This window comes from Pipistrellus kuhlii, unplaced genomic scaffold (assembly GCF_014108245.1).
Source record: "Pipistrellus kuhlii isolate mPipKuh1 unplaced genomic scaffold, mPipKuh1.p scaffold_m20_p_14, whole genome shotgun sequence".
Classification (NCBI taxonomy): Eukaryota; Metazoa; Chordata; class Mammalia; order Chiroptera; family Vespertilionidae; genus Pipistrellus; species Pipistrellus kuhlii.
Window position 1 is genome coordinate 28,722,764 of NW_023425449.1, and position 23,572 is coordinate 28,746,335.

A 23,572-nucleotide genomic window follows, 5' to 3' on the forward strand; every position below is an offset into this window, starting at 1 on the left:
TGTACATTGGTTGCGGGCACATCCCTGGTAGGGGGTATGCAGGAGGCAGCTGGTCGATGTTCCTCTCATCAATGTTTCTAGCTCTCCCTCTCCCTTCCTCTCTGTAAAAAATCAATAAAATATATATATATATATATTTTAAAGTTACTTCAAGGTTTTGCTGGGTAGTTTGCAAGTTAGCCCTCTTTCCATTTCTACAGGAAAGCTTTACTAGAAGTCTACATCATTTATCAACGTTTTATTGTGTGTATGTGTGTGTTGTGTGTGTGCTCGATGGGAAATTTGTCTCAACGCAGTAACTGGGTGAAGGCAGAGACCATTAAAGGAGGTCCAGTCACCTCTTGGTGTCTACAAAACATTCCTGTATCAAGGGGCTAAATAAAGCTGAGGTTAAATGGTAGCTCACAGTCTTTTCCAGAAATCCTCTGTAGCTCACAATCTTTCCAGACAGACCACCTGCCTAACAGACAATGTTTGTATGGCTTCTGTCAAAGACAGAAACCGGACAAGTGACAAGGTTGATGTTGCAATACGGAGAGCACCCCAGATCTGAGGATCAGAGTTTCTCAGTAGGGTGGTTTTTGCCTCAGACTCTTGTGGAAACAAATTAACATGTGGTATACTGGAGACCTACAGTAAGGGTTGTTTTGCAAGCAGGCGGTGTCTCAATCAGATATCTAAGCAGGAAATGTGTTTTTTCTGTAGTTAGCAAGTTTCCTGAGGAACAAGAATTCCAGTCTTAGCTAATCAATCCTTACACACAGTGCTAGTCCATAATGAGATAGAGTGGGAAATTGGAGGGTCCGCACCTGGCTTTGTCAGCAGGTTTGGGCACAAGAGAAGGGTCTGTGTTTATTGGCCTTGTCAAACAAACATAGTTTGTCTTAGAACAGTCTTTGGAGTTATTGATAGAATCGTTTCTGTGGGATTTTGGCCAAGGTTCCCTGGAAGAGTTCACAAAGTCAGCATTTCTTGTGGATGTTCTTCTTTTTTAAAATTGTAACTTCTGATTTCATAAAGAGAGAGGAAGGGGGAAGAAGAAGAGGGAAACATCGATCGTTTTTTTCACCCGCCCATGCTCTCATTGGCTGCTTCCTGTATGTGCCCTGATCAGAAATTGAACCTGAAACCTTGGTGTATTGGGACGATGCTCTACCAATTACCACGCCAGAGCTTGTTGATGCTGTTCTTAGAGAAAAAGCTGGAGCATCTATTGTGCTGGGACAGTGGTCTGGAAGTGAGAAGGGTACTGGAGACAAGGCATTTAATTCGGGGATAAAAAAAAAAAAAAAAAAAAAAAAGATTTTTAGAAGTTGTAATAAGGAGTAACACCTGAACCTGAGGCCAGATAGTAACCGATCTAGTAGAATCCTGTAGATTAGTACGGAAAGATCCTTCAATGATGGGGTCAGACCTACAGTGGACACAGATGAATTTCTTTGTTAGCAACTTGATTGTTCTCGTTTATACCAGTATGTAGAGTTCAGAGAAGTTTGGGAGAACAAATATGCAGCAATTGCTTCCAAACAAAGCACATGTCCTCCCTCTGGGACCCAAAATCAGTCAGTTTGGGAGCACTTGGTGTTGAGTCTTTAAGTTCTTGGGTGAGAAAATGGATATTCTTTATTACATGCTTTACAGTAATTTTTATCTCCTGGAAGATGTGAGAGTTTCAAACCCTTTGAGAAGCCCATAGTGCATGTGCTACAGACATAAAGGTGGCTCAGATGTGATCAGATGTAGCAGTCAGGTCCTCGAGATCTCCCACCAAGCTCTCCGCTTCCCTTTTAGGGAGCCCTCAGAGCCGCTGAGAGGAAGAAGGCAGTCCCAGTCTAGTGGTGGCCTCTACATCATTTTCAGTCCACGGCTCTTAGTGGACTGGCAAGACCAGTGAAAGGGCTTGTCCAGCATGGCTCAGTGGTTGAGTGTTAACCTACGAACCTAGGTCAAGGTTTGATTCCCAGTCAGGGCACATGCCTAAGTTGGGGGCTTAATCCCCAGTGTGGGGTGTGCAGGAGGCAGCTGATCAATGATTCAGATCATTGATGTTTCTCTCTCCCTCTCCCTTCCTCTCTGAAAGCATAATACACAAAGACCTGATAGGCATGCAAGAGGTCTGAGAGGAATTGAAGTAGTTGAAGAAGCTGGCTGGGTTAACTTGAGTCTGCCCAGTAAGTACGCTAGGAGCTATTGATAGGCTCTGCTTTGACAAATGAAAGACACAGTTGTCATTTGAGGCAACGAAAGATAATAGATAATTCTTCACCATAGGGTTATCCTTTCTACCACATAGGAGCTAAGAAAAGGGTATTGCTGTGAGGGGTAATTAGGATTTTACCATATGTAAAACTTTAGTGACCTATCAACCAGGAGGTCCTGGTTCAATTCCCAGTCAGGGCACAAGCTGGGGTTGCAGGCTGGATCCCCAGAATGGGAGTCCTGCAGGAAGCAGCCAATCAATGATTCTCATCGTTGGTGTTTGTATCTCTCGTTCCTCCTCCCTTCCTCTGTAAAATCAATAAAAAAAATTTAAAAATTATAATCTAGGCTAACAGTTCATTGTTTCAAAATCAACTTATTAAGTGGCACCCACTGGCTCATTTCATTCGGAAGCTTTAACTGAGTAAACATGGCTTAGTTTTATAAAATTAGTCGTGGTCTCTGTAAGCACATTAAAAGACATTAGCAGAAAGGGGTGTTGAATTAAGCAGAAACTGGCCATGAAAATTTATGAAGAAAAAACTGGCATTTGTGTAAGGGACAACTGGATGTGATAAAACTCTTCTTCCAGGAAAAGCGGGTTTTTTCCCAAAAGAATGCAAAGAAAAGAGAATGCAAAAAGAAACAGCTATAGTTTATGTGAAAGATCTTTATTTTTCTTTTGAACAATAATAAAACAAATTATTGTGCAGTTCAGTAACACCATAATCATGTGTTTGAAATCATCTTTAAAAGGCACTTCTGGTTCAATTACAGTTAAGCAATAGAGACAATCTGATAGCTACTTATCTTGCCACCTTATAAAATTGCCTGCTAATTTCACATTGTTCATCTAATGTTCTTCAGTGAATTGCTGCATTTTATACAAATTTCAAAGTCCCACGATGAAATGTCCTCTTATTTGTTGTTAATAACATCACTAATGAATCACACTTAAAAGACATTTTTAAATGTCATCCGTTATTCATGTGCTCACATAATCACTCCACAAAGCCAGGTGGAAGTAAGTGTTTTAAGTACCCAAGGGTAAATGAAAAGAAACTTCGTTATGTAAACCTCTTTCTAGGAATAAAAGTTGGGTAAACCAGAGCTAGTTATTGTTGTTTACTCCTTTTAAATGATATTGTTATTTTTTTAATTATACAATTTTAAATTGTATAATTAGCAAAGAAGACTAACTTTTTTTTTTCAGAGAACAGGCACCATCTAATTTTTTTAAATAAAAATCACCATGTAAAATTAGCTTCCCAATGCTAAACCAAAATAAAATACGTTCTCTAGAGAACATTCAAAATTATTCTCAATTTTGTCATAGATATATGTACAAAGAATCATAAGTATCAGCTCACCTGATTGGAATAATTTTCTTATAAAGAAAAACACCATTTATATACCCTTTCACAGAGCTACAATTGGATGATTTATGTTGAAACCCAACCAAGCTGAACAAATGTCTATCAACTTCTGCACACTGTGTTCTTTAATTTCCCAGTTTAAAATAAAACTTAAAAATTATAAAACATTATAAACACTGTCATCAATTATAAGCCATACCTTTATATGGTTCTCAATAAATGAAATATTCTTTATCTTAACTACAGTACAAACAGCACATTTTAACTACTGTTGTTGTTTCGTTTTGTTTTTTAAGTAAATGTGAATCGTAGGATTTTCTGATATAATAATAACTCAAATTATTTTATGAGTAATCTGAAAAGTTCCAGATATATTTGACAGTGATTTTTAAAATGTAAACATACCCTTTTCCTTTTGTAATTGTGTTATTGTTCCATTAAAAAAAAGAGTTTATGTACATAACAGCTAATTATTTTATCTCTAAATATCTATGCAATCATGATAAGAATAACCAAAAACAGAAGTCAAAATCACATTCTTGCTTTGTTTGAAAATGCAGACACAGTATTAAGAAGCCATTAACTCTGCCTGAAATATTTCCAAAATTATTTTTGGCTATCAATTATGTCAACATGAATCATTTCAGAGAGGCCTATAGATGCTACATACAATAACTTAAGCCATCTACACTCTCTCATCAACAGCCTCTATTGTGCAAATATGCTAAGATAGAATTTCCCTGAGATGGACTATCTTGCTGGCCCACAGGAAAGTAAATATAGTAAACTACATTCAGATTTTAATCTGAATTATAGTCTACCCACTCAAAATGGCCACTAATAAATGTTTATCATCAGTTGATTTGTGCTAATAGTTTTTTCCAGTGGCTATTTATACATTTGTTTGTAAACCAGTGTACTCAGAGAACTTGTTTAAAGGCACACATGAATAGCTACTTTAGAGATAACTTTTAAGTGTAAAAATCAGGAAATAGCTATGCTTTTAAGTATATTAACATTTATTACTCCCAAGGTAAAGAAAATGCACTTAAAAAATAGTTTCCTAAATACCCATGATGCTCATGTCAGAAGAGTTTTACAAAAGATCAATCAGAGCACTGATTAGTTAAACAGATTTTTTTTGTTCATGTAATGAGGTAGGAGGATCTCACTCATTTGTATTTTTAATTAGCAAGGCATTCCCATAGTTCTTATTGATTGGTCTGTGAAATACTGCTGAGATAATTTTCAGACTTCATTACAAAATCTGTCCACTCTTGACAAACATCCTCTATGGAGAATTCTTCACCACCGTATTCCAGAGGAAGAATGTCTGGGAAATGCTGAAATAAACTTTGTTTGAAATCGGTCCCATGCATATGAATCTGAAATAGCCAAAATGTTTTAGATTTGTCTTCTGCCTTTTGATACATTAGATGAATTTCCAGTGGAAAATCAACATCATAAAAGAAGGTACCTACTCTAATAACTTCCAAGATAGAAGAGCATGTATTGATAGTACATCCTTTATTCCTCTACTTATGAATCTAAGAATTTTACTTGTTTAGATTATGCTGCTTATGAATCTGATCTTACTATCTTCTTATATTTGCATTCTTATAATTATACAAGATTTATTTTAAAAAAATTATCTTCCTCTTTCACAAATATACTTTTAAAACTCAAAAAAATATTTTATACATTCTATTCCTTCATGTACAAATGATTCTTAACAAAATATCAAATATACTGGGACTATTCTGTAGATGGTAAAAATGTCCTATCAGGTGTTATCCTATATAATTAACTACTATGCAAATTGACCAAACAGCGAATGACCTGTGGAAAACAGGTCACTATGATGCACACTGACCACCAGGGGGCAGACACTCAATGCAGCAGCTGCCCCAAGCCCACAGGCCCCAGGCCAGCAAAGGCAGGTGCCAGAGGGAGTGGGGGGTCCCCTGACCACGCTGCTCGTCACCCCACGGATTAGCCCTGATCACTGGCCAGGCCTGGGGACCCTACCCACGTATGAATTTTGTGCATTGGGCCTCTAGTTCCATATAAAATAAAAGCATAAAATTATGTACATGGGAAATAATTTATGTGATACATTTGATGGATATTCTTGGCTAGTACAAAATTAAGAGACAGTTATGATGGTTAAAAGCCTTAAAATTTCAAATATTTTATACTATAAAAATCAATCATATAATGCCCAAGTTAAAGTAAAGATTTGGAACCTTGGACCAAAAGCATATAATGTTCATCTATACATGCAACAATCCTACATAACAAAAGGCTAATATGCAAATAGATCAAAGAGTGGAACAACAGGAACAACCAAACAACCAAACAACTGGTTGCTATGACATGTGCTGACCACCAGGGGGCATGTGTGGAACATGGTGGACATTGGCTGTGGTGGGATAGTGGAGGAGGTGAGGGGGCGGGGGGGGGGCGCCAGATCAAGGCATGGTGCCAGTTGTCATCGGGGTGAGCCTCTGGTGATTAATGAAAAGTCTTTGCTCCTGTACACTGTGGTCCTGCCTGGCACTCACACCTGCCGCCGGCGATGGCCCCACTTGCACCCACTGCTGGTGCCTGTCCCAATCGCTCCATGCTGTCAGTGGGTGCAAGCAGAGACAGCACCATCAGCATGTGGGAGCTGTGGTGGCAAGAGCAGGGATGCTGGCAGACAGGGGGCTGGGGACCATGGTGGGAGGGGCCAGCGGGAGTGCGGAGGATGGGCCGAGACCTACCCCTGAAGAGTCCCAGGTTCAGTTCTGGTAAGGGGCACATGCCTGGGTTGCGGGCTTGATCCCCAGTGGGGGGTCGGGGGGGGGGGGGCGTGCAGAGGGCAGCCAATCAGTGTTTCTCTCTCATCAATAATGTTTCAATCTCTCTCTATCCCTCTCCCTTCCTCTCTGAAATCAATGAAAATGTGTGTGTGTGTGTGTGTGTGTGTGTGTGTGTGTATATATATATATTTTTTTTAAAGGTAGCATAACATAAATGCTCTTCTGCATTTAGCTTATTTCACATTACTACCAATCTTGTTGTATTCCATTGTGTCGACGTCTCACAGTTCATTTAACCAGTCTCCTGATGGTGAACACTTGGTGGTTTCCAATCTTTTGCTGCAATTTTGTTTATATGTGTGGATTGGATAAATTGCCAGAAGCACAAAGGCTGTAATTTTGATAACTATTATAAACTGCCCTCTAGTGGGAATACACCATATTGCACTCCCACCAGCAATGTGCAGGAGGTCCAGTTACCTCACAGACTAACTTGATTTTCCAAAATTAAAAAGAAATATCCTATAGTAGAGGCCCAATGCATGAAGATTTGTGCAAGAATGGGCCTTCCTTCCCCTGCTGGCACCACCTTCACTCTGGCCAGAACCGCCTTTTGCCTTCCTATGCAGCCCAAAATCTGCCATCTTTGTTGGCTTAATTTGTGTACTCACTCCTGATTGGCTGGTGGGTGTCACAAAGGTACGGTCAATTTGCATCTTTCTCTTTTATTAGTATAGATAATAAGTGTCCAACCAAATGATGGACCATTTAGTCACCCACTCAACCAATTGCTGTGATGCACACTGGCCACCAGGGGCCAGATGCTCCAACCAGTAGGTTAGCTTGCTGCTGGGGTTCAGCCAATCAGGACTGGGTGAGAGGGCCAGACATGCCATGGAGCCCTCCTGCAATCCCTCCCTGGCCAATTGGCCCCCATCTTCCCCAATCAGGACTGGGTGAGTTGGGCCCAATTGGCCCAAAACGGCCCCAATCACCCACTGGCCGAGGGACCCCACCCGTGCATGAATTTGTGCACCGAGCCTCTAGTTAATTTATAAGAATATTTGGCGTGTTAGATAAATATTCAAAATATTAGCTTAATGATTGTGGGTGCTTAATAAAGCAGCTCTTAAATTAAAAAGGATTATAACTTTTGGTAGAGAGGAATAGTGACATGAATATGATTCACTCACCCGTTCCTTAATTTTTTCAGTCAGGAATGGTTTAATCATGGAAAAGACAGCATGAAAAATTATTGGCTCGTTTATCAAATGGATACCACGAACTTTCAATGGAAAGGAATCCTTTTGAAAATAAAGGAAAAAATATATTAATAAAGAATAATTAAATATATATTACTATTGACAAGTCCCTTCCTTAAACACTTGGTATACTTATGATAGCACCTAATGTGTATTTCATTTTTAAAATTACTTATTTCATCACCATGATACAGACTGCTTTACAGTTCATTGTCATTAGATTTAGAAAAGATCTTTGCCCTAACCAGTTTGGCTCTGTGTAGATAGAATCAGCCTATAGACTAAAGTGTCCAGGGTTTGGTTCTGATCAAGGGCATGTAATTTGATTGCAGGCTCCTCTCCTGACCAGGGCTCATGCAGGAGGCAACCAATCAATGTGTTTCTCTCATATTGATGTTTCTGTCATTCCCTCTCTCTTCCACTCTCCTTAAAAACCAATGAGAAAATATCCTTGGGCAAGGATGAACAAAAAATAAAAAATAAAGGAAAAATCCTTTAAAAAGTATTTAGTTTGTAGCGTAAGCAAAGAAATACCTGCATCTTTCATAAATAAGACACAAAAAAATTCTCCCCCATGACATATAAATGTTCTGGAAAGGAACCAATGAGTGTCAATAATTAACCTTTACCCCAAATATTTAGTGGGTTTTTAAAAAATATATTTTATTGATTTTTTACAGAGAGGAAGAGAGAGGGATAGAGTTAGAAACATCGATGAGAGAAAATAATCGATCAGCTGCCTCTTGCACACCCCCTACTGGAGATGTGCCTGCAACCAAGGTACATGCTCTTGACCGGAATAGAACTGGAGCCTTTCAGTCCGCAGGCCCACACTTTTCCACTGAGCCAAACTGGTTTCAGCCCAGATAGTTAGTTTGAGGAAAAAATAAAACTTTCATTAGAGTTGAAAGAATAGTCTAATAAACACACATTGTAAAACTTTTGACCCAAGTATACGTCTTTAACATAAAAGTAATTTGGCTTATTCAGAAGATTTCAAAAAGTTGAGCTGAAAGAAAAAAAATGTCATCAGTAGTTTCCCTACCCAAAGATGTAGTGTTAGTATAGAGATCTTTCCTGCCAAAGTCCTTTCATACAAAGTTCTTTTTTTTCTTTTTCTTTCCCTATGCAAAGCTTTTACAGATGTGTTCTCTGTGTGGGTCTTTTCCTTCCAGATTATTTCTAATCCTAATTTTATTTTAAACAGAATTGCTAATATGCTCTCTAAATCATTTGTATCCTAATTTGTCCCATGGATACGATATCATTTTTGTAAGCATCATGGCTTTTAATATGTTGCAATAATCCATCGGATGGATGCACCAAACTTTAAGTAACCATTTTCCTATTTCTGCACAAATAAGCTATTTCTAATAGCATCCTATAAGAATCTATGCCACAGCGCCCATCTTTATGTATGGGAGGCAGTGATGGTGGTAAGCACAGTTTTGAATTCAGCTGATCTGGACTGGAACCTTTGCTTCACTGCAGTCAGAATGCATGTGCTTGGGCATTGCTGTCACCTCTCTGACATAGTTACTTAATTTGTAAAATGGGAAAAATAATAGTCATATGACATATTACATGGTAACTCACTTGAAACACTTAGCCAGGTACCTGGCACACAGTACACTATTATTATTTTATACAAGGTCTACGCTATATTTAAGATTGTTCTTTGGCTGCGTTAACCAAAGTAGGATTACAAAAATCACGGCCACTTAAAAAAAAAAAACCTTTTGTTTTCTAAAAGAACGATATCAATTTATACCTACCAAAAATTTTGTGACATTTTGGTGTGCCATTGCTATAAATATTACTTTTTCATTCAATTTTTTAATTTAAGAAGGTAATTTTAATGACAGAATGATGAAGTGAATACATGATTGTTTAAATGTATAAATTCTGTGGTTACTAATCTTGAACATATTTCCACATTTTTTTTGCAGCATTCTTTTATGAGCAGCATTTCCTCTTAGCATGTATCATTTCTAAAATTTGACTTGATTTTCTAATAAACATTCTATCCCTTCTCTTTGTATCACATCTGACTAAATTAAAATCTGTTGTTTGGAAGTATTATCCCAAAAAATGAAACTAGACACTTACTGTAAGGACAGCAGCAATCTTCTTGGCTACAGATGGGGTGATTTGAAAAGCATGAGAAAAATGCCAGCCTTCCAGATCAAAGACAGCCTTGATTCCATTCCGCTGGGTCTCCACATCCTGTACAAGAAGCTCGGAGGTGATTAGACTTACACGGAATACATCATAAGCTGTAAACACTTTTGGGTCCCAGTATGCTAAAAAATAGAAATAAAAAAATAACATATCTCAGTTATAAAAAACAGAAAGCAAAGGGAAACTGATTCTTTTTAGACTTAATGGATCAATAAAAATAAAAACATGAACAAAGATCACGAAGTGAATAATAGTCCAAATGGGTGGCCAAAAACATGTGCCTGCTTCTCCCTAACACAGAACAGGTTTGTATTTTATTTATTTATTTATTTGTTTGTTTGTTTATTTATTTATTTATTTATTTTATTCCCCTATTCCCCCCTTCACACACACACACCCACTCATGCCCTCACTCCCCTGTTGTCTGTGTCCATTGGTAAGGCTTATATGCATGCATACAAGTCCTTTGGTTGATCTCTCCTCCTTACCCCACCCTTCCCTACCTTCCCTCTGAAGTTCATCAATCAGACCATTATAACAGGTGTTTAAGAATATGGGACAAAAAATAAAAAAAGAATAAATACAGCCCGCCAGGTGTGGCTCAATGGTTGAGCGTTGACCTATGAACCAGGTCACTGTTAGATTCCCGGTCAGGTCACATGGGTTGCTGGCTCAGTCCCCAGTAGAGGGCATGTACGAGGCAGCCGACCCATAATTCTCTTTCATAATTGATGTTTCTACCTCTCTACCCTTCTCCCTTCCTCTCTGAAATCAATAAAAAAAATATTTTTAAAAATATATTTTAAAATATATATTTAAAAAAAACTCGTGGCATTTATGAGGAAGAAGAAGAGGAGGAGGAGGAGGAAGAGGAGGGGGAGGAGGAAGAGGAGGGGGAGGAGGGGGAGGGAGGAGGGGAGGGAGGAGGAAGAGGAGGAGGGAGAAGAGGAGGGGGAAAAGGAGGGGGAAGATGAGGAGGAAGGAGGAGGAGGAGGAGGAGGAGGAGGAGGAGGAGGAGGAGGAGGAGGAGGAGGAGGAGGAGGGGAAGGAGAAGAAGAATCCAGCATTGGATTTGATAGTCTGGTGAAACTATAGCCCAAAGCATGCAGGAAGCAGATGTAGCTAAAGATGAGAAAGCCTCCTGCTGTGCTCCAAGCTCAGAGGTGTTGGAAATGGGAGAAGCACAGTCTGGATCATGAAGAGAAACTAGCGCTCTGTAGTAACCAGAGAGGTTGCAACAGAAAATGCCTGAGGACTTAGACAGGTTGGCTGCTGTCTCTGACATCACTGAGTGACAACCAGCATGTAGCAGAGACAGGTCCTGACAGGCCAGACCAGTAATTGTGGGCTTTGGAAAACAGGGAAGCACCCGCATAGCTGCCCACACCCAGGAAAAACAGGAATGCCCGTGCTGAGAAGAGGAGTCAGTGTCATTCTTCTCTCTCCTCCTCTACCGTTCCTGGAGCAGGCCATGGCATGCAGAAAGGACAGTAATGGACAGGCTAGCAGGTAATCTTAAAGAATATATATGCATATAGAAACCCACACCGAAAATCTATATATTCATGTTGCCCAATGAATTTAATTAATTAATTAAAGTAAATTTTAAAAATACACATATATGCACCCACTATGTTGTAATAGCCACATTTCAAGTACTTAACAGCCACCTGTGACTAGTGGCTACTGTGGAACAATTTCATCATCATAGAAAATTACATTAGATAGTTATGGACTTTAATCACCTTTAAGGCAAAAGAAAATTTATAAGTATCTTTTTTATCTTTATTTTCCTTTTTTAAATTTATCTTTATTGTTAAAAGTCTTACAGATGGCCTCATCTTTCCCCCAGTAGCCCCCTTCCCCTAGAACCGTGGTCGGCAAACTGTGGCTCGCAATGCGGCCCTTTGGCCCCTTGAGTGTGGCTCTTCCACAAAATGCCATGGCCTGGGCAAGTCTGTTTTGAAGAAGTGGCGTTAGAAGAAGTTTAAGTTTTAAAAAATTTGGCTCTCAAAAGAAATTCCAATCGTTGTCCTGCTGATATTTGGCTCTGTTGACTAATGAGTTTGCTGACCACTGGCCTAGAACAACATGTTATTCTAAAAAACACACAGGACATAGGCCGCACACCCTGCTCTGACCACCAGCAAACCTGCATGTCTTTCTTGATTTTAAAAATCGCTTGGAGTTAATGACTATACTACAAGAGGCCCTCGCTAAACAATAAAAGACTTGACTCAGTGCTGAGGTGTCTATGATGTAAGTAGCATATTTGCCTTTTCACTAGTAAGGTGTCATTTCACTACTTAAGTTGCCCCATTAGCGTGTGAACAAACTAGAAAAACCTCCAGGCAGGCAGTGCAGAGCCAAGATATTTGCAGAACGAATCATCTGTAGCTCTTAAGTTCTTGGAATGCCTGGGCAGGATTGCCAGATCAATTAAACATGGGTTTACTTGCCAGATAAAACATAGGTGCTGTGCTAAATCTGGCAACCCTACCCCAAGGAATTCAAAGAACTTCATCCAACATCCCATAACACCATGGAAGCAATTCCAGTGGTTCTCAACCTTTCTAATGCCGCGACTCTTTAACACAGTTCCTCGTGCTGAGGTGAAATAAAATTATTTTCGTTGCTACTTCATAACTGTAATTTTGCTACTGTTAATGAATCATAATGTAAAGATCTGTGTTTTCCAATAGCCGTGACCCAATAGCGGTTGAGAACCGCTGCTGTAGAGCCTAAGACCATTGGAAAACACAGATCTTTACATTACAATTATTAACAGTAGCAAAATTACAGTTATGAAGTAGCAACGAAAATAATTTTATGGTTGGGGGTCACCACAACATGAGGACCTGTATTAAAGGGTCGTGGCATTAGGAAGGTTGAGAACCACTGATTTAGACAGAATTGTCTATTATTGTCTATAAACAGGTGAACAATCTATAGACAATGAATTCATGACTAATCCCAGATATATATATTGAGTAGAATTGATATATATATATATATATATCCCGAATCATTCTACTCAATTTTCTGACACCCTTTCAATAATTAAATGCAAGGACTTCTTGCAAGAAAGCGAACAGTTGAATTACAGGTAGCCATCTTATCTACAAATCTATACATATTGTAAAGTCCCCTAAAATATTTAAAGATATAGAAGATCCTAAAAGATTATAATTCATAAGATTCTGCTCATAAAATATTGGGCTATGCCCTGGCCAGTGTGGCTCAGCTGGTTGGAGCATCTTCCCTTATACCAAAAGGTCTCAGGTTCGATTCAGCTCAGGGCACATACCCAGGTCTCAGGTTTGATTCCCAGGCTGGATGTGTATGAGAAGCAACTGATCAATGTTGGTCTCTCTTCCCTCTCCCTTCCTTTCTTTTTAAAATCAATACAAACAAACAAATAAACAAAAACACATAAAATGTTGGGCCATGACAGCAGGCTGCAGGTGTATGTGTCCTTCTCCCTTAAAGGCCGTTTTTGATCCCGTGCAGGTGTAAAGAAGATGCAGAAGCTATCAGTCACCAACCTACAAGAAATACTAGGAAGACCTAATGGCAAAAAAGGGGAAGCAGTGAAAAGCAGACGTGTAGAATCGTGTCTTCAGCGCCTCTCGATTCCTGCTTTCCCACAGCACTTTCTCCATCCAGGGCAATGAGCACCTTGTTCGGCAGCCGGAGCTCTATCCAACTACACATTCACTCATTCCAAAATATTTAATCAGCACCTACCATGGGCCCTGGTTTGGTGCTTGGTGTACATCAGTGACCAGAACATTATCATAGTTCAGAGCTCTTATTTGTATTTCCTGCTAAGTGTTTTTACAACACTTTCTCTTGATCTTTCTCATCTTCCCCTCAACTTCTCTTTTCTGTTTTCTTTTCCTTATATTTTATACATTTGACTGTGGGAAAATGGGAGTAGGATTTTCACTGGGTTTTGTTAATTTTCTCAAAACTGCCAGTTTTTTGTTTTGTTTTTTTATACTCAGGGGACATTCTATACAACAAAACCCTAATATGCAAATCGACTGAACTACAGAACGACCAGTCACTATGGTGTGCACTGACCACTATTGGGCAGATGCCCAGCACAGGAGCTGCCCCCTGGTGGTCAGTATGCTCCCACAGGGGGAGTGCTGAATCTATACATATTTTAAAGTCCCCTAAAATATTTAAAGATGTAAAGATGTAAAAGTTTCAGGCAGGTGGACATCTCTTGAGGGGTCCCAGACTGCGAGATGGTGCAGACCGTGCTGAGTGCCACCCCCTCGCCCCATGCAAGTGCACACGATGTTCACTGGGTCTCTAAGTAAAATATAAAATACACCTAAGTTAAAACCTAAACACCTAAATGTTTAAACATGGACTCATTGAAGCCTTCTGAATGACAGTGAAGAAAAGGCAAACAGTAGTGCTTTGTCTCACTTACCGATTCTGTAAATGAGAACTTTGCTGCCGGTGGGGTCTCTGTCTCTCAGGACTCCAATGTAGCCAGCCCTAAGAAGGCCAAGAATACTTCTGGGGTGGAGATCTGCACTTATTTCGGGACATTCTGCTCTCCACTTGTAATAGTTTTTTAGTAACTGAAAAACAAAACAGAGATTGTCTACAGATAGTGCACATGGTAAGCATTTCGTAAAACTAGCAGGAAAGCCTTGGCATTATGTATGGTCTTTGCCATCCATCATGCCAGGATTTTAATCTAGGGTATCCTTCTAGCAGATAAACTAAATGTTTCATTCATCAAGGATCTCAGGTGATAGGAGGTAATCACAAATTCAAAGTTGAGTAATTCTTATTTGTCTCCTGTGATGGATAGTCTCCAAAGATAAATGCTGACCCTCCCCCCAACCTCAACACACACACACACCAGTGCACACATGTCATCAAGATAAGTTATCTATTTGATTACTTCCACTTGGACCTAGGCTGGCCTTACATCTTGCTTTGACTAATAGAACTTGGCAGAAGTGACACCGTGCTAGGCTTTAAGAAACCTGGGACTTCCTGTTTTGCTTTTCAGAATCCAGACACCATGTAAGATTATGAAACACAAGTCCAGGCAGAGAAGCCCTGGGGGACAAAAAGCCACATAACTTAGATGGTCTGACCTCAGCCAAGGTCTCATATGATGCAATGTGGAGCAGAGAAGAGCAGCGCCACTCAGCTCTGCCCAAATAGGGGAACCACAAACAAATAATAGCTGTGCTTTATGCCACTAAATTTTGGGGTGATTTGTTACTTGCCAATAGGCGACTAGCACACCCACCTTTGGTCTTTCTGAAGTAAAGAATGGAAATCAATCTAATGGATTAATTCCACAAATATGTTTGGAAGATGTACAATGTTCCACACACTGTGTTAGGCACTTGAGTTAAAGCAGTGACCAGAGTAGATCCCTAATTTCACGAGAGGTGACATATTGGTGACAAGACTGGCACACACACTCCATTCTATGTAGTAAAAAGTTCAGTTCCCAAGCTGCCTCTTCAGAAAAACCTTAGCATCACCACTTATTACCAATGTGATTTTGAGTAACTACTTCTCAAGCTCTGCCTTCTAGAGTTGTGTGTAAAGCAAACATGGGCATAATGAATACCGGATAGTATTATCATAATAGGGAAGATCATTTGGGTTAATTAGCTCATATAACTATTTAGTGCAGCTTTACATTAAAGGTAACTAGAATGTTTTGGTTTTTATTTTCTTTCCTACAAAAAGATCTAAATCAATTAAATAAAGGAAGATCTATACCACTTCTCTACTTCCTACAAATAGAAAAACAAGAAAAATGGATTTTGTTAATAGTGTTATACATTCAGGGAGACTATGGAATGGTATGCCTGGAGATTAGGCCTTGACAAAATATGGTTTGAAGGAATCCCATTTTCTTTTTCCAAAAGAACCATCAATAATGGTTACTCCACACTTACAAATAATAAAAACATTGCCAGTGTATTGTGGAGAACATTAAAATCAAATTACACATTTAAAACTTACTATAGTTACATTTTCTTCTTTGTGATTTTCAGCAGTCTCAATTTTCCTAAAATTACAATATATTTGAATTTAAAGAGATCTATTAGAAATGTGGAACTAAAGTTCAGGTGAAATGAAAGGACACATTTTATATTTGAGAGTCATTGGAATAAACATCACTGTAACTACAAAGTAGTAGCTGTCTAGAGAAGAAACTACAAATATTAACTTTAAAGACCAAGTAGAGGGTAGAATTCTGAGCCCTGGGTTATGCCAATGGCTAGGGATGGACGGAAGAAGAAGAGAGAATCTGGTTGGATTGTAGGAGAAACACCAATATGGTGCTCAGGGGAGGGAAAAGCCATCTGTGTTGTTTCTCTTTCTCTCTCTCTCCCTTCCTTCTTCCCTCCCTCTATCTGATTATTGTCACCCTATCATTTGTTTTCCTCCTCTTTCATGTATATTTGCAATAAACTTTTCTTAATTGCTTTATAAAAGAGGATGCTTCTAAGAGTTAAATGCAACAAGAAAGGGAAAAAGTCAGTAAATTTGCCAACCAAGAAATAATTGGTGACCTAAATAGCAGTTTCCAAAAGCAGTAGGAACAAAAGGCACATTGTAGATCCTCACATATTCATTCTAGTCTATAAGGTGAATTCCTTTTCCTCCTCCATTGTGATTTCATTGAAAGAGATCTTCCTGGGAACAGAGGCAGAATCTTCCAGGTAATCCTTATTTTACTCATTAATGACCCCAAAACCATTCATATAACTTTAATTACAGCATATTGTTATACTTCTTCCATTTTATTATTAGTTATTTTTGTTACTCTCTTATTGTGCCTAACTTATAAATTACACTTTATCATAGTTATGTATGTATAGGAAAAATACTAGTATATACTATATCTAGGGTTTGGTGCTACTCATGATTTTAGGCATCCACTGAGGTCTTTGAAAGTATCCCCCCAAGCATAAGGGGGGTGACTATACTGCATGAGTAAATCAGCTGGAACCACACATTTGAAAAATGATTTTTGTAAAGACACACAATTAACTCTCATGCCTTTGACATTCAACTTTCACAAACTGAAATATTTAAACCTGGATCACTGATTATTACTTTTCCACTGCGAAATAAATTCTAAGATCCAGCTGACATAAAGAAATTATGTACATGACAAAATACTACTGAGCAATTCTCAGACAAGCCACCTAAATTTCACAACAACAAAAAATTGGGTGGAAGTGAACATCTGGATGGGAAGGCACCTGTTTTGTACCACAATTAGGAATAAATACATATAAAACGTTTCGGTTTGTTTTAACTATGCTTTATAATAGAGTACTTTCCTTCTTAAGTTTCCATGTGCTTTCGAACAAAACAGCGACCATATCTGTGCAGCTGTCACAGTCTTTAATGGCATCATTTTGATCTCTCCTCACCACCAACCTGAGAGGTTTACCAATTTTATGGATAAAAAGACTTAAACTCAATCCCAGCCAGGTGGTTCAAGAGTATAGTTCCATACGCTAAAAAGGTTGCAGGTTCATTCCCAGGCAGGGCACATACGAAGGTTTCAGATTCCATCCCCAGTCTCAGGTTCCATCCCTGGTCAGGGGAGTAGATGGGAGGCAACCAATCAGTCTCTCCTCCTCCTCCTCCTCCCCCTCCCCCTCTTCTTCCTTTCTCTCTCCTCTCTCTCAAAAGTGAATGAATGAGTGAATGAATGAATGAGACTAGAGCTCAAAAAAAGTTACAAATGTTTTTAAAGACAATAACTACAGGAGCAGAATGGAGATTGAAACTGACACAATATGATAAAGTCTGCAAAAGAAGCTACACTGAGTGGGAAATTAAGAGGGAGAGTCCATGGTACTTTGAAAACTTAAAAGCCTTTGGGAAAACCATAACAATAACTACAGGATAAAAAACATATAGCATGGGGCATAAATATATGGAACTGGACTATTCGCTTGTGAAAGAGGAATTCACAAGAATATGTAGAACAGACAGAGGTTAAGAGTTGGCTATGTTTATGTCCATTGTTTTAAACTAGGGATGTCGAACTCAATCAGAGAAGGGGCCAAAATCTAAAATCCAGCCTAAATTGCGGGCCGAATGGTTTACTGAACAGTCATAAACTGTCATTGTGATGGAAACGCAGCGGAGTACAGTGATGACAGCGCGGTGCGGGCCACATTGCAAGGCCTGGCGGGACGGATTTGGCCCGAGGGCCTTGTGTTTGACACATGTGTTTTAAACAGACAGGACAAGTGTAGTGTACTCAAGAGCACGGGCTCCCCTGAGTTTAACCCAACTTCAAATTCTTGCTCTACCATTTAATAACTGTGGTTTCAGGCAAGTCACTTACCTCTTTACATCTCAGCTTCTTCTAAAATGAGAAAATATTATAGTGACATAACCATCGCAAACACTACCTTATAAGGGACCTGGCACTATAAAAGCAATTAAGGTTCTAAAAACCCCAATAATTCATTATCACTTCAAATACAAACACTAGAAAAATGAGAAATTTCATTACAACTGAGGGACTTAGTGAGCTTTCTTCATACAAAAACAATAACAATAACAACAACAAAAAACACTATAGAGGCTTTTATATTATAAATATGGAAGTTTGAGTTGAATTGACTGTCTTTGTAAAGGAAATAAATAGTTTCATGCTCTAAACTCTTCCCCTTCATCTCCAGTTGGCAGAAAAGTAGGACACAGAGTTCACAGACAGTAACTTGATGCCAGTTCAGTAGGTTAAGACACAGTCTGGCTAGCAAATTCCTCAAGGACATGGTGCAATGAAAATGATTCAGGAACATAGAGAACATAGGAAAGTATGTAAATAACACTAAGGCTGGGGGTAAGCTTTATTTTTTCTGTGTTTTTTTTTTTCTTTATAAACTGTATTGGGGTGACATTGGTTAATAATATTAAACACATTTCAAGTGTAGAGTCCTATAATTGCACATCGCCTTCACTGTGTGCTCACCACCCAAAGTTTAGTCTCCCTCTGTCACCATATATTTGACCCCTTTACCCTCTTTGGTCTACCCCTCCCCCCTTCTTTCCCTTCCCCTCTAGTAACCACCCTTCTGTTGTCTATATCTAAAGACATCACTTTTAAAAAGCAAACAAAATGAAATCAACAACTCATACACTTTTTATGGTTAGTTACCTCTACAACATATATATGTTTAATGCCTTACTTAAACTGCACTCTCCCTAGGACCTGAGGTTGTGTCATTATATTTAGCAATATGAACAAATACTAGTTTGTTACTCTTGATGTTGGGAAAGCATCTGACAAAATGAAAACAAAGTCAGATTCCTAGTTCATTTCTAACATCAAAGAAATCCTAGTAGAACAACAACTCCAACCTCAAAAAGAGAAGTCATAAATTACTAAAGAAAGCATTTGGGGGAAAGAAGGGCTTATAAAACCCAGGAGCAATCAGAGAACAATCACATTTGTTTCATAAAAATGTAAAACCCTGCACAGAAAGAAAATAGCATTACCAAAGTCAGAAGACAATGAATCTTTATGTATTTTCTTTAATACATAAAGATATTTTATGAATAAATTTACATGGTATGTATGTTATATTCTATGTAAACAAATGGAAGAAAATAAACAAGAGGCAAAACAAGCAGTTACTGAGAAAAGAATGCTAAAATGTTAAATATATGAAAGCTGATTAACCTCGCTTGTAATTGCATGCATGCATGTGACGATAATGAGAACCAGTTTGTCACCTAGCAGGTGGATGCACAGACCATAGTGTTGGCTAATACCGCGAGGGAGATCACCTTCAGAGAAAAGCATCATTATGCAATATGGAATTGACAAAATTAGGGCCAGCACTTTGGAGGGCCTCGTTATATTTCTCAACACTGAAGAAACACATCTCCCGTCATTGGGCAATTCCCCAGGTTGAATTTGTCCTATAAGGACGGATTCCTATTTGTGCACAAAGACAAGTGCACAAAGACAGACTAGAATATCCAGTGGTTGATGGAAGACACCCCATGGGTCTCGCTTACTGTGCTTTGTATACTGCCAGGCAAATTGCAGGAGTTCAAAAAATAATCATTGAATGGGGAGTGAAGGGTGCTTATGGCAGCAGTGCCCTTGTCTTGACGACAAGTCCACGCCCAACGACAGGGACTGCTCAAAAAGTCAGCATAATCTATTCACACAAGGAACAGCAAAAGTCCACAAAAGCATAACATAGATGACTCTGGCTGGCATGGCTCAGTTGGTGAAGCATTGTCCCAGCATGCACCAAAAAGTTGCTGGTTCCATTCCCAGTCAGAGCACATGCCTGGGTTATGGGCTCAGACCCCAGTAGAAGGCGTGCAGGAGGCAGCCTATCCATGTTTCTCTCTCACATCAATATTTCTCCCTTCTTCTCTCTCTCCAAAATCAATAAAAACGTATTTATTTTTACAAAAGAATATGGTTTGTGTACACATGCTGGAATATGATGATCTCTGAGAAATGAGGCTTCTTAAAGGGGCAAAATATAAAATATGCACATCTGCTTTTGTGAAGGTAGACTACCTGGAAAGAGAAACAAGACGCAAGTAACCGTCTCTGGGTGGATTGCTTGGCAAACTGGGGAACGTTTTTCCTTTAGAAAGTTAACTTTTAGAAACTTGCTTTGTATTCTTTAGTGTTTATGGATTCTTTGTACCACCAGTAAAGTCTGATCTTTCAATTAAAAATTAGTTTACAACCGAAAACCCTCATACAGAGACATGCCGGGATCCTGTACTCTTCTACTTCCCCTGCCTTTCAAGGCCCAGCAGCTTGACACTGAGCAAGCCACCCGGACAAAGGTCTAGATCAGGTTCATTGCTGAGTGCTCACCCTTTGCCAAGCTCTGTGCTGGGCACCTCTCATTCTGTCACATTGGTTCCTGGTCAGCCTGGGACAGGAGTCAGTGAGGGAGGCTTTGTCACCAGATGAGGATGCTGAGCTCAAAGAAGCAGAACTAGAGGTCGCCTCCCTCCTGATTCCTGTCTTCCCAGCACACTCTGTTTCCAAAAACCAGCGGTAACACACCTGGAAACACAAACGAATAGCCGCATCCCTCATTCTCTTTCATTGCATTTTATTTTTTTATTTCAGAGAGGAAGAGAGAAACATCGATGATGACAGAGAACCATCTTTCAGCTGCCTCTTGTACACACACACACACACACACACACACACACACACACACTGGGGATGGAACCCACAACCCAGGCAACAGAACTAGGACCCCTTGGTTCATAGGTCCATGCTCAAACCACTGTCCCACACCTCCCAGCTCATCCCTCATTCATTCGTCTTTTATATAAATATAAAATTGATTTTTTTACAGAGAGGAAGGGAGAGGGATAGAGAATTAGAAACATCGATGAGAGAGAAACATCCATCAGCCGCCTCCTGCACACACCCTACTGGAGATGTGCCCGCAGCAACCAAGGTACATGCCCTTGACCAGAATCGAACCCAGGACCTAATACACTGGGCTGCCTTAGCGTCTTGACACTCGCAGATTACTATCCATCCTACACTTTCGCTCGAACTTGGCTGTAGACCTTCTTCTGTCTTCCTCGCGATTGCATCCTCCCCTCCACAGGTGGAGGCACTTGCCAAACTGTAAAAAAAAATCCAGGCTTCCTTCCTCTCGGCTGGATTCTGTTTTAAATCACAAGTTTTATTTCTGCCAGGGAAAAGGACAGGCGTTTTCCCCATAACAATGTTCAGGAGACTCATCCAGGACAGAGTTCCCGTGTTTTGGGGTCATTTGGGCCGTCCTCCCCGGGAAGGGCTCCAGCTTTGCCTGCATTTTCCGTGTCTCAGACGCAGGGAAACTGAAGGGACTGAGGCTGGATGAATCAGAGCAGCTCCCCCCAGGGTCCTGCTCCTGGCCTCGGCTTTGGCGGGGGTCAGGGCAGCACCCCCCGCAATCCCACCCCGGCGCCCCGGGGCGCCCAGGCCCGCCCGCAGGCTGGGGCGCAGCGGGAGGCACCCTTACCCGCCAGGCTTGGTCGAGGTCGAAGTCCCTGGCGCGCAGGAAGCGCAGCAGGAAGGGGTCGGTGGGCGGCGGCGGCGTGGGCACCGGGCCCAGCGCCCGCAGCCGGCGCCGCAGCTCGGCCAGGCTGGGCTGCAGCAGCGGCGACGGGTCGGGCAGCGCGCTCAGCTGCAGCCCCGTCGGCGGCCCCGGCCGCGCCTCTGCCATGCCCGCCTCCTCCGCTGCTGCGTGCGGCCCGGGTGGCCCTGGCGACCGGGAAAAGTCCGGACGGAGCGCCTCCCTCCGGGCCCTCCCCCGGTGGCCTCTGCCCAGCGCACGCCCACCCGCCCTCCGCCCGCCCCGCGGCCCCGCGCTGCCGCCCCGGAGGGAGGGAACCACGTGGTGTCCCCACAGGTGCTGATGGTAGTCTATCCCACAAGCAGCTGCGGTTAGTCACTGGTGGTCCATGCCAACGGGAGATGTCAAAAAGTTGGTTTGCCTACGTTAATTGGGATGTTTCAGTTAAATCTCTCTCCCTTTCTCTCTCTCTCTCTCTCTCTCTCTCTCTCTCTCTCTCTCTCTCTCTCTCTCTCTCTCTCTCTCTCTCTCTCTCTCCCCCCCTCCCCCCCTCTCCCCCTCTCCCTCTCCCCCTCTCTTTCCCTTCTCCTTTAGCAATCATTTGATGCGCTGCAGCAGACTCACTACTGAGCCCTCCTGCCATGGAGGCTCCAAGCTGACTCCCAGCCCCTAACTGTAAGGGTGCCACGCTCACAGACCCACAACACCCCCCCTCCCTCCCAATCCAGGCAAGTCTTCTCAGCTCTTGGCCTTCACCCTGTTCGTTACGTACACAGGCAACGATGGGCAAAAATAGGCTTACAGTTGTGAGTACTTGAAACAGTTTATTCTCGTGTTATTAATTATTAATTATCGTGCTCTTTATTTGTATTACAGCTGTAAACATACCTTTGCCTACTCCTGTATAAATGACTAGCAAGGGCCACTCCCATTTCCAATGGACAAGTACAATGTCCTTATCTCAGATGAAGCAAGGCAATGATGGACAAACCAAAAAGGTCGTTAAACTGGCCATAACTTGACCTATCTATGGCAGCTATCCTAGAAATGGCCTGCCTCCCCAAGAGGGTATCCATGAGACTCATTTCTATGGAATATATATCATGTGGCAGGAAAATGCTGGACTTGCCCAAACAAAACCAAATGTTTGCCTTTCAGAAACTCAGAGGCTGGTGAGAGAGGCTGTCATTTCATTCATTAAAACAGTAGTTACTGAGCGACTATTGTGTCCAGACCTTGTCCCAGGTACTGAGGGGACACCTGTGAGCAAAACAGACAAAAGTCGTCAGCATCAGGGAGTTTCCGTTCTTGTAGAGGGAGATAGACAATAAACAGGTAAATAATGAAACTAATGGTCTGAGAGATACCGATAGAGGAAATGGAGAGACGTAAGCAAGACCGGAAGACAGCACGGACAGGGAGGGTTGAACACACACCTGCAGGAGGGGAAGAAGCTGGCCCAGGGGTAGCAGGGTCGCAGGCTTTGACTTCCATTCTGAGGGAGCTGGGATGCCAGGAGAAAACATAATCGGAACTCAATGAGAAAGCTATTTATTGCAAGCGAGGGAGAGAGCTTTGGTCTTTATTTAGAGTGAGTTGGAAAGCTTTTGGGGTACAACTATTCTGAAGGAGGTGTGGAGAGAGTGCCGGGAGAG

General features: G+C 40.9%; 1 protein-coding gene and 1 long non-coding RNA gene across 2 annotated transcripts; one reads left to right on the forward strand and one right to left on the reverse strand.

Annotated features, from left to right (window-relative positions):
• Positions 1-106: 106 nt before the first annotated feature.
• LOC123652307 lies at positions 107-4,274 on the forward strand. The gene is made up of 3 exons (XR_006741574.1): positions 107-143; positions 571-574; positions 4,149-4,274. It is a non-coding gene; the product is annotated as an uncharacterized LOC123652307 (long non-coding RNA).
• On the reverse strand, positions 2,852-22,113 carry TTPA (alpha tocopherol transfer protein). Its single transcript, XM_036437010.2, has 5 exons — positions 21,864-22,113; positions 14,270-14,423; positions 9,751-9,944; positions 7,573-7,683; positions 2,852-4,960 (listed from the first exon to the last, which is right to left on the reverse strand). Exons 1-5 carry the CDS (start codon positions 22,065-22,067, stop codon positions 4,787-4,789), a joined length of 837 nt encoding a protein of 278 aa, XP_036292903.1. The 5' UTR covers positions 22,068-22,113; the 3' UTR covers positions 2,852-4,786.
• Positions 22,114-23,572: the final 1,459 nt, after the last annotated feature.

Excerpts from the sequence above, each read along its gene's own strand:
- TTPA (XM_036437010.2), bottom strand. The coding sequence starts at position 22,067 with ATGGCAGAGGCGCGGCCGGGGCCGCCGACGGGGCTGCAGCTGAGCGCG. Across the intron at positions 14,424-21,863 it reads ACCTCGACCAAGCCTGGCGG|TTACTAAAAAACTATTACAA; the intron begins GTAAGGGTGCCT and ends TTTGTTTTTCAG. Across the intron at positions 4,961-7,572 it reads CTGAAAAAATTAAGGAACGG|ATTCATATGCATGGGACCGA; the intron begins GTGAGTGAATCA and ends TGGCTATTTCAG.